The sequence below is a fragment of the Trichoderma breve genome, chromosome 4 (genome assembly GCF_028502605.1).
Source record: "Trichoderma breve strain T069 chromosome 4, whole genome shotgun sequence".
NCBI lineage: Eukaryota > Fungi > Ascomycota > Sordariomycetes > Hypocreales > Hypocreaceae > Trichoderma > Trichoderma breve.
This window is the reverse complement of record NC_079235.1, coordinates 1,847,743-1,858,690: the sequence shown is the minus strand read 5'-3', so window position 1 is coordinate 1,858,690 and position 10,948 is coordinate 1,847,743. Positions and strand designations below refer to the sequence as shown.

The 10,948-nt window shown below is 50.2% G+C and overlaps 4 protein-coding genes across 4 annotated transcripts; 2 read left to right on the top strand and 2 right to left on the bottom strand.

Annotated features, from left to right (window-relative positions):
- Positions 1 to 344: 344 nt before the first annotated feature.
- On the bottom strand, positions 345 to 2,332 carry T069G_06837 (uncharacterized protein; the record flags this gene model as incomplete). The annotated part of the gene is made up of 2 exons (XM_056174047.1): positions 345 to 2,149; positions 2,206 to 2,332. The coding sequence occupies 2 exons, from the start codon at positions 2,330 to 2,332 to the stop codon at positions 345 to 347; spliced, it is 1,932 nt and encodes a 643-aa protein (XP_056027626.1).
- Positions 2,333 to 2,863: 531 nt separating this feature from the next.
- T069G_06836 (fungal specific transcription factor domain-containing protein) lies at positions 2,864 to 5,567 on the bottom strand (the record flags this gene model as incomplete). Its single annotated transcript, XM_056174046.1, has 3 exons — positions 2,864 to 5,113; positions 5,205 to 5,229; positions 5,413 to 5,567. 3 exons carry the CDS (start codon positions 5,565 to 5,567, stop codon positions 2,864 to 2,866), a joined length of 2,430 nt encoding a protein of 809 aa, XP_056027625.1.
- A 1,232-nt stretch (positions 5,568 to 6,799) lies between these two features.
- T069G_06835 (uncharacterized protein) lies at positions 6,800 to 8,334 on the top strand (the record flags this gene model as incomplete). The annotated part of the gene is made up of 4 exons (XM_056174045.1): positions 6,800 to 6,872; positions 6,945 to 6,978; positions 7,046 to 7,194; positions 7,289 to 8,334. The coding sequence occupies 4 exons, from the start codon at positions 6,800 to 6,802 to the stop codon at positions 8,332 to 8,334; spliced, it is 1,302 nt and encodes a 433-aa protein (XP_056027624.1).
- Positions 8,335 to 9,358: 1,024 nt separating this feature from the next.
- T069G_06834 (enoyl-(Acyl carrier protein) reductase domain-containing protein) lies at positions 9,359 to 10,177 on the top strand (the record flags this gene model as incomplete). The annotated part of the gene is made up of 1 exon (XM_056174044.1): positions 9,359 to 10,177. The coding sequence occupies one exon, from the start codon at positions 9,359 to 9,361 to the stop codon at positions 10,175 to 10,177; it is 819 nt and encodes a 272-aa protein (XP_056027623.1).
- Positions 10,178 to 10,948: the final 771 nt, after the last annotated feature.

Sequence of the window (10,948 nt, the reverse complement as noted above, 5' to 3'; positions counted from 1 at the left end):
CATATAAGTAGTACCTGCAAGTATTCTCGGTGGTCTCTGGCACACCTTTCTCAAACTCGTCAGGGGGATGATTCGTCAGAGCACAAACAACTCGGCTCCTCGCAGACATCCAAAACGCAAACCAACCGAAACACCACATACTCCCCGCGAGGCTTCGCCCGTGTAACAAACAGTTGCATGAAGAAAACTTTCTCCTTACTTGATGATTTTCTTCACTCTGACCATATATAGACAGTTTCATGCCAAGGTAATTGTTGAGTTTGTAAACACTTGAAAATCATTATATTAGGCTGCTGCGGTGAAAATATGGGGATATGGGAAATATGATGACCATCTGCAGTCCTTTATAGCTTTTCTAACAGCAGCTTGCTACCCTTGTTGCCCACAGGCGCCTCCGTCTTCTTGCCCTTCTTCCCAGCCTCGTCACTCTCGTTGGCCTCCTTGGCGGCCTTTTGCTCCGCGGTGGGCTCAGTCGCCGCCGTTTGCAGCTGCTTCTTGTTCTTCTTCAGTGTCTTCTTCAGTTCTTCCGCACTGGTGAATTCTTCGCTCTCAAGCAAAGCCACAACGACGAATGAACTGGGCCCAGTAGCCCAATCCATGATGTGCTTCTTCACAACAGGGTACAGAATGTTGGCAAAGCCCAACGGTGGCTCAACCAGCTTCACCTTTCCAGTGGCCCTGTCGAAACGGCCACCTTGGATGAGAGACTTGAGCATACGGCCTCCGAATGGTGTGTTGGCAATGTGTGACCTAGGAGCGAGTTCATCTTCTGCTGGCTCCTGCTTGGGGCTACCACTGACAGATTGGGCGAGGGCCTCGAGGGCTTTCTGCTTGTCTCCGAGTCCAGAGAGAAGGACATCAGCGACAAACTGGCAGCCAAACGGCGTTGCTGTGAGGTCAGACGGTGAGGCCGCAATTGCATCTATCAGAGAAGGCGATAGAATTGCCGCAAGTTCTTTGCGTCGAACGTCATCTTCCTTCTTGCTTGTGGTTTTGCGGATCTCATGTACCTCCTTGAGCACCTCCAAGTCATAGGCGTTGTTGGCAGGGAACAGCGACTTGGAAAAGCCTTCGAGTAGATAGAGAATTGTAATTCTAGCATTGGGGTTGTTGGCGGCGGCAACAATGTTCTGTGCAACTTCCTCCTCTTTTTCTCCAACGAGCTCCGAGAATATGGCCTTTGAGGTCAGCTTCGTGTCGTCGATAACATCGTAAGCTGTCAGGAGCACAATGTGGCCGTACTGATCTCCCGACATCAGCGTAAAGGTGTCCTTGTAAGCTTTCAGCAGCACCTTTCGATCCTTGGCTGTACCGTACGCCAGCAGCAGGCAGACGAGCCTTGCGCCAGAGCGAGTAAAGGCAAGGTTCTTCAGCAGATCGCCCGCCTCGTCGCCCTTGATCAACTCCATAAATTCGTTGAATTCTTCGGATCCTGGCTGGGTATTTGTGTAATACTGAAGCATTGCGTCGTGTAGCATGGTGAAACCGGTCATTCGTTTCTGGACAAGTGAGTTGATGAGGTCCAGCAGACTCTTCATGATTGGTCCTCGCTTGCTCGGCTCCTCCTCCAAGATCTGCTTCAGATCCGAAGTGGTCTTGATGTCCTTGGTCAACTCCTTCAAAGTGAACTCGGGCCCATACCATTCGCGCAATAAAAGGGCCTTCTGCTCCTTCGTCGCGACCGTCCGGTAAATGTCATCCAAGATCCACGAGGCCTCAGAGTGGTTGATGAGCTTTCGAACCTTGCCGTAGAAGTTGGGGATGATGATGTCGCGGATTTCATCGTCATTGTGAATAAGAAGCTTTCCAATGAGGAATTTGGCGTAGCGTCCTTCAGCAAGCTGCGCATAAGTTCCCTGGAGCTCCTGAGCAATCTGTTTTCGCTGCTCCGGTGTGGAATATTTGATCGCGGTTTGAACAGCTCGGACAGCGTCATGCTTCAGGACGAAATCTCGGATGCGGCCTGTAATGATTCCATACAGCTCTGCCACCAACTTCTGTCGCTCATCCTTGGGAACATGGGACTTGAGGCGCAATCGTTCCCAGATCTTCTTGGTCCGCTGAACTTCGTCGGCTAAAGGTTTGGCAGCTTTTCGCTCTAGAGCAAGTTGCTTCTGTTTCGCATGCGACTCCCGAGAGCTTTGTTGCTCTGATTTTGAATGAGAAACAAGCCAACAATGCGGGCGCGAGAAGAACAAAACATACCTGATCCAGACGTCTTCCCATTTGATGTCTCCTCCAAACGAGGCTTCTTATTCTTGAAGTCGCCCTTTTCTTTCCCGTCTGAGGCAACTTTTCGTTTGCTATTATACGTAAGGGGTTTGGTCGCCATTTTGGTTGACGTATTACTTGTCTTAGAACAAGCAATTGGATTTGATACTTTGAAGTCAGTCAAGCAGACTCAAAAGTCTAGATATCCGATATCAATGGGTCGTCGGCTAGTGGTAGGATAATTTTTTTTTTTTGGAATATTGCCGGGCGGTGAACGCTGAAGTGGAACAAAAATCCTTTATCTTATCTCACAAGCGCCACCAATTGGAGCCAAAAATGGATCCACTACCACGTACGTGATGTCCAGCGTCTAAAAGCCAGGCGTGGAACCTGACGTCTCTATGTATGTATGGGTATCATATCAATACTTTCTCCGTAAAGTATTATATACTGCTGCATTATTCCTTGAAAAAATGCAAACTGCGATAAATCTACATTGTTGCCATTTTTTGGTATCAATTCAGTCCAGACATCTCAATATATAAGTCCGGCAACTTGAGCAATATGTACATATGCATGCCAAAGATGATGAAATGCTACCAACTAAAGCAAAGAAATTAAGAAAAAATTCCATGGAACAGCTCAATTCTCCTTAAAATGTGGGCCCTTCGTTTTTGAACAGCCAGTCGCTATTGGCGTCAATCATGAAATTGGTAATGTTAAACTCGTTTGGCTGGTACTGAGGATGATCCAGACTTGCGTTTCCCGTAGGCATATCAGAGTTTGACATTAGCCCTTCGGTGGCTCCAGAGAGGTTCTCTCCGCCAAATGGCAATCTTGGAACGTTAAAGAAGTTGAAAACGTCCAGATACTCCAATTCATTCTGTGCTGGCGTCTTCGCGGGAGTCATGCCCCCTAGATGCCCGTGACTCTGAGGACCATTTCTCGGCTGTCGCGATATTAGAAAGTCTAGATCAAATGCCGTCCGACGCATGTCGGCAAGGATTTTGACTGAGCTGGGCGTGACTCCGTTGCCTTGTCTTTCGCTGTCTCGATGCTCGTCAAGAACTCGCTGTAATAGCCCAGAGTATCCAGCAGCCACAGGCCAGTATCGTCCCATCTCGCGCAAGATATCGACGAAAAAGGAGATTTGGGGCGAGAGCTTATGCTCGACCGTGGAGCCATGGACTAGAAGCACCCGCGCAGCAACCCAAATTGTGAAGGCAAATGGTGGTCCTAATTTTGGCAGGAAGCCATTGTTCACAACAAAGTCTCCTAGTGCAGATATATTTTCGACAGCGCCGTGGCATCTTTGTGCGGCAGAGAATGATGGCGTGAAGATGGCTGATCGAGTTGTTGGGTAGGCCGCTGAGGAATGGAGTCGAATAACAGCGGTATGGTAGGTCGCATGGAGCATGATCCAGTTACAGTTGAGATTTCTGCTTCCTGGCTGAAAGACTTTGCCCATATTCCCAAACTCCCCAGGAAGAGCGAAATTCCAAGACGTCAGCTCCTTGTCAAGCTCCTTGTACTGAAGCTGCCACTTTTCGACATCGGTAAGCTTCCCGATATCAACAGGCCGCTTCAAGAACTTGTGTATCTTGGAAAGAATTCCGAGGATTTCAATGTAGTAGGCGAAAGCGCCCAGATTCTCAGGCCTCCCAAGTGTTTGCTGGTGGCTTTCGTCAACATTTTGAGCGCTCGTGACGAACCATCGTGTTTCTACTTTTTGGTTCTCCATCCACATGTCGTCACGACAGGGGAGCATTCGGTCAATCTCCGTATCGGCCAACGCAAACTCAAAGGCAGTAGCAATAGTTGCGTATCTATCGAGAAGATATATCATCCAGAATATCCTCCTTCGTGACTCCTCTTCTATAAAATCTTTTGGCTCGGGAAGAATCATGGCGCGAAGCGTGTATATCGAGGTATAGTGAGGCGCCACACTGAAAGAATTGGTCTCAACGGCCAATCCCAGTTGCACCACCGACCTAGTGATGAGGGCCATAATGTTCCACCCGGGAGGGCCATTGCTACTACCGCAGAGATCCAGGGCCAGTATGAGCAACGCCAGAAGTGACTTGACAGAAGAATTTTCCATGCCGTAAAGTAAGACTTTCTGCTTTGAGACGCGGTGATAATGCTGCCGCCGCTCTTCAGTAAGCCTAGGGTCGCTGGAGAACCGCATAGTGGTTGCAACTATGGCATGAAGGAGTATTCTGTCTGCCTCTTGAAGATCGGAGATACCAAACAGATTATCCAGAGTAGTCCTTCGGTGAAGTATTGGACACCAAGTGTTGATATGTTTAAAATACAGGTCCACTAGGTTGTACACTAGATTGTAGGGTGGCAAGTCATCAGCATCGGTCGAGGGCAGAGGTGCGCCTGGCGTAGGTGTAACCGTCGACATGGCGATGCCTTGCTGAGCCGGAAGGTCGGATACGGGGCCCGAGATGGAACCGCCAGGTAAAGGCGTTCGGCCCTGGTACTCGTTGTGGGCTTGTTCCGTAGAGGCAGGCCCAGAAGGGCCATTGCTTGGATGAGAATTATAGAACAAATTGTTGTTCATGTGAGACGCTTGATAAAGCTTTGATGAGCCTAGATTATTGCTGGCCTCGCTTTGAGTATCGTGATCGCTCGCAAGATTCTGACGTCCAGCATGCGCACCAGATTCGGAGTTTTCTGGACGGAGCGATGGCAGTGGTGATGTTTGGAGCAATTCAGAATGTTTCCGCAGAATCTCTTCCATTTTGTCCAGCCTCAGTTCCATTTCGCGACTTCGATTCTCCAGAAATCTCCCGAAGCCAGCTCGCAAACCTGGCGGTTTTCGTTCCTTGTATTCGCATTTCTGGCCATGGCGTTTACACCAACCACACGAAGGCTGGCCGCGATCACATTTCACCTATAACGTAGCGAAACCGAGAAAAACGCGTTAGACGAGCCAAAGATTTTCGAGTAATCGGGGAATAGAGAGATGTAAGGAAGGATAATACCTTGCGCTGCTTGCATAACTCGCATCTGTCGGTTAATTGGTTAGCAACAGATTGCAATTGGAACGAAATCAAGCAAGATGAAGTTTGTTGCGGACTCGATCCAATCAAGTCATGGGTTCGTGCTTTGAGTCAGGGTTTCGCGCCAGGATTGAACTTCACACAAGGGGTCACCCATAACGCCAGGGAGAAGATAAGACAGCAAACGTACGAAACTGAGATGGGCCGCTTGCGCTTGGCCGTCTGGGAGGTCGGGTCCGCATCATTGTCGCTCTGGTCGTCGCTGTCAGGCTCAGGCTGGCGATCAGCGACGGAGGTGGAGGACGGCGGCGACGGTCGTTTGTTATCCTCGCTACCGCTGCGCATGACGCCTCAGGCTGACAAGAGACGGAGCCTCGCAAGGTGAGCTCAAGCTGCTTGAACGAAGCCTTGTTCGGTGGATTGACGATCCGACACCGACAGCCGTGATGATTGGGTGGTCGGTAAGCGGGGCGAGCAGATAGACGGCGAGCGGTGAAAGGCGAGCGGCGAGAAAGGTTTGGAGCATGCGCGCGCGTGGTTTCGGGATAAAGACGAGCGGGAGGATGTTGGGCGTCCGGGTCAATGATACTAAGCCGATGATGCGGAGCTGATGTTTGTCCTGGGGCAGAGACGGAGCAGCCAGGCCGCGGCAGAGCTGACGAGAAGCTCATTGGTGGCTGCAAGTTGACGAGAGCCGGAGAGTCTGGCCTACTGCGGGTTGCTAGTGTGCGGAACCCACAATGTGGAGATGAATGAACTGATGGGGAAGATGAAGAGGAGAAAGAGGAGATTTTGGACGCGAATTATTATACTCGTGAGGCTATCGAATTGCTGAAGCCGATTTCGCTGAGCTATAGGTACTCGAAATCGTAGTTTTTGGGCACCTTAGTTACGAGTTGTCCATAGATCTCTTACCGGATCCTTATAGGCACCATTTCGAAACCACTGCTAAAGCCGTTCATCGCCATGCACCATTTCTTACCCTAGGCGCTTAGGGGGAAACCTGTCTATTATACCTAATAGCCAATAGAGAGCCATAGGGCTTAGCAGCGGGATGCAGTAAGTGAACAGGTGGGATTCAATTTATCGAATGCTGTGTCCAGGTAGGTAGGTACTAGGTACTTAGGTAAGTCAGGTATTCAGGCTCATCAAAACAGGCTGTGTGAGTGCTCAGGTACATGTAATTACTGCTCACTGCCTGTGCATGCCAATTCTATATTATCTATTATTACTATTAGGTAGGCAGGCACTATCTTGCCGAGTCTTACCTCTCTATCTTTCAATCGCTATCTCTGTAACTCGTAGTTTTTCTTCACGACTCGTAAAGCGCCCGTCCCTTGTCCGAATCTGCATCGTTCGACTACGACACATATCGTCACATCTCGACAAGGCGGCCTTCGGGACATCTCACCCCGATACTCGTCAACACCACCAGCACCCCACATGTGTGATTTGTACACAGTTACCCGCATCTCCAGTGGCCGCCTTAAACCCATCTCTACAAATTAAATTCTCCAGATCTCGTCTTTTTCCGTTGCTGCAAGTTATTCCTTCTGTCGACTTGACCATTAATCATCATGCAAGGCTCTGTAAGGCAGTTTCCTACGATTAAAGCCATTCGATCCTACGTCATTGGCGGCGTAGGCTCCGGTATGTACAGACTTGAAATATAGTTACGGCTCAAGTCTCATTTTACATGTTCTTACCATTGGTGTGGAATAGGCGGTGATTATCACAACGTCAAAGGAGGTCACTGGTATGTAACATTCTTATGACGGCTTGTTGCACTTCCGAACGATGGTCGCTGACTCTCTTTGTAATAGGCTCATTGACAGTGACATCTCCACGCCATGCTCACAATGGTCTCAGTACCGCAAGTCGCGTACTAGCTGGGGCATCAACGTTCTTGGCTCCTTTCTGGTTGAGATAGAGGCATCCGATGGAACTGTTGGCTTTGCAACTGGCTTCGGAGGTAAGAATCTTAGCAACTTAGCTCTAAATCGAATTTCCTCAGAATCCCAAAGTAATTGGAGCCCTTATGGTATTAACTCAACCCCTTCTATTAGGCCCTCCTGCCTGCTGGCTGGTTCACCAGCATTTTGAGCGATTCCTGGTTGGAGCTGATCCGAGAAACACAAATCTTCTCTTTGAGCAGATGTATCGTGCTTCTATGTTCTATGGCCGCAAAGGGCTTCCTATCGCCGTCATTTCTGTCATTGATCTTGCACTCTGGGATTTGCTAGGCAAGGTCAGGAACGAGCCTGTCTATCGACTTATTGGTGGGGCAACCAAAGAACGCCTCAACTTCTACTGCACAGGACCCGAGCCAACCGCAGCCCGAGAGATGGGCTTCTGGGGTGCCAAAGTGCCGCTTCCCTTTTGCCCTGAGGAAGGCCACGAGGGACTACGGAAGAATGTCGAGTTTTTGCGCAAGCACCGTGAATCTGTAGGCCCAGATTTCCCCATCATGGTGGACTGTTACATGAGCCTCAATGTCTCCTATACCATTGAGTTGGTCAAGGCGTGTTCCGAATTCAACATCAACTGGTGGGAAGAGTGCTTGTCTCCCGATGACACGGATGGCTTCGAGCAAATCAAGCGTGCTCACCCGACGGTGAAATTCACGACTGGTGAACATGAGTACTCTCGCTATGGATTCCGAAAACTCATCGAAGGTCGCAATCTTGACATCATTCAGCCCGATGTCATGTGGCTGGGCGGCATGACGGAGCTGCTCAAAGTCTCGGCCATGGCTGCGGCATACGATATTCCTGTGGTTCCTCATGCCAGTGGTCCTTACAGCTACCACTTTGTCATTTCGCAACCAAACACGCCGTTTCAAGAGTACCTCGCCAACTCTCCTGACGGCAAGAGTGTGCTCCCCGTCTTCGGCGACTTGTTCGTCGACGAACCCATTCCAACCAAGGGCTATCTTTTGACGAGCGATCTGGATAAGCCTGGATTTGGATTGACCATCAACAATGCCGCACGCTCTAAACTCATTCCTTCGAACTACCTCCTTAGCCCTCCACCTGTACAGCAGCCCGCGCCCCCCGTTAATGGCGAGGGCAAACTACACAATGGTGATTCAGAACACGCGCCAACAGCATGAATGAAGATGCATGCTAGAAGAAGAAGTTCATATGGTGATGGTTAGTAGTGTCTACGTACATACATGTATATAGATGCGCCGTCAGGCGATGTAAGCGAGCTCATGAAGCTAGGGATATTCTTAATAGTTTAAAAAGAGGAGGAGCATCAGATAGCAATGCAAGACTGTAGCAAAATTCACACCCATGTACAAGTTTCCGCAAGAGCAAGATTCCATTGCAGTTTGCCAACAACACGATTTTGTCAACTTTTCTCTTTCTCTGCATACCTCACTGTTGAACAGGGCCCAGCTCTCCTGCTTCTTGCGCGATAGAAACTTGCTTAAAGAATTAATCGCAAAGTGCCTACGAGTGAAGACATGGATATTACGGGTAATACTCCATAAAATTGCATCGTGCTAAAACCTGGGGAAGTTTTGGGGAATCAGCTTGAAAAGGCATCGTGGCCCACCAGATTGAGATGACCTGCCTGCACTTTTTGCGCTCACTCCCCTCGATCGCAAGAGATCGTGAAGAGCTTTACGGTGGCCGTTTCGACCCGCTCTCCAGGACCCAGAACTTCACGATAGTTCACCATCCCACCGTATTGTGGGCCAAGCAAAAACGGTGGCTGCTTAGTCGGGGTTTCCTCGCCCTAGCAGGCCCCGAGAGCTCGGATTGATTTCTGCCGCAGATTAACGGATCTCGTCAACGGGGAGCCGCATTTATAGGGCCATCGGAATAACCTCACGACAGATCTGGCATCCATCTGTAAAAGAGGAACATTGACCAGCCAAACAGGTGCCATTAGCCGCCGCGTCTACCTTTTGCATGCGCCTAATTAGACTGTTTCCCCGCATTGTGAATTGCAACGGCAACAAACGATTCTGTGAGACCTAGTGGCCACTATTTCCTGCTGCATATTGATTGACTTTTGAATAAGTTCTATATACGGGCAGTTGATTGCCTAGGTTTCACTTCTACCAGGAAATAGCAAGTTTCATCTCAGATCGACACAGGACTACAGTTGCCACTACTATCGCCATTATGCCGCTAAAGGGCCTTCTGGCAGGCAAAACCGCGATCATAACAGGCGGAACAACTGGCATCGGACGGGCCATCTGCCTCGGCTATCTTCGTCAGGGATGCAACGTTGTTGTTAACCACCTCGGCCTGGAAAAGGACCAGAAGCACTTAGACTCGCTCATCGCTGAAGCGGGCGCCATCCTAGCAGAGGACCCTGCAGCTGGTCGTCTTGCTCATGAAGCCGGAGACGTGCGTCAGGTTGAGACAGCGGCCAAATTGGTAGCCACGGCGGTTGAACATTCAGGCCCAGCACGGCGCCTCGATATCTGCGTCTCCAACGCCGGAGTGTGCACTTTTGCCGACTTTCTGACGCTGTCGCCGGACTTGCTCGAGACAACGTTTAGGACGAATGTTGATGGAGCCTTTTACATCACACAGGCGGCCGCTCGACAGATGGCACTACACCAGAGCCCCTCAGGCGGCAGCATTATCGGCATGTCGTCCATCTCGGCGCTGGTTGGTGGCGGCCTCCAGACGCATTACACACCGACCAAAGCTGGTGTGACGAGTCTGATGCAGAGTACCGCGGTGGCTCTAGGCAAATACGGCATCCGTTGCAACGCGCTGCTTCCAGGGACCATTCGAACGCAGCTGAACGAGGAGGATCTGGCTGATGACGCCAAGCGGAGCTACATGGAGGGCAGGATACCTCTTGGGCGAACGGGCGATCCGGCGGATTTGGCGGGGCCGGCCATCTTTCTTGCTTGCGAGGAGCTGAGTGGTTACGTGACGGGTGCGCAGCTGCTGGTGGACGGCGGTCTGTTTGTTAATCTACAGTAGATTTGGCATCTTGGGCAGCGTTGATATCTTATCTGGATTGTTTATGCATTGTTTCAGACACTTAATGAGAGTGTTATATCGTACACTGTACATTACATGTTGGACATGACTTCCAAGTCTCACCACAACAACGGCATCGGTGAAAGACCATCTACATGCACTTGACTCTGTAAGAATAGGTTGAATGGTATGACTTGGCTTGGCTCATGAAACAGCGGCGGCACTTTTGCGGTAAGAAGTTCTGAATCAAGGAAAAAGCGCGCAGGGTCCGTATGTCATTATGGAGCTCTTGGTGTTTTGAGCCCACAGCAGCTTGCTGCCGCCATCCCTGCAGGCCCCTGAAATCTGTGACGGCCAACGGTGACTGTTACATACAGAAAACGCTGTCGACGTCCCAGACAGGCAATGCTCCGAGCTTTCACTCTATTGTAGACGTACCGTATTGCCGTCTTTCATTGTTGGCCTCTCAGTTTGAAGAATCAACTACCTTGTCCGTTGGTTTCCGTGGGGGATCCGCAGCCCCGTTCCGGAGCCGAGCGTGAGCAGCTACAGGCTGCCGTGCCGGAAAAGGTGGGTCGGTATTGACGTCACGGTGGAACCGCCAGTCTGGATGCCTTTTTTCACTTTTGCATGTGTCAGTCAAGGCGGTACTTGTTCCTCACCAATTGATCAGGTCAGATTGGAAGCGGTCTACATGTACTCACCAGGCTTACGGCGATCCATGCGGGATGTTGGTGACTTTGTGGTACTGTGCGGTATCTCGAGACATCC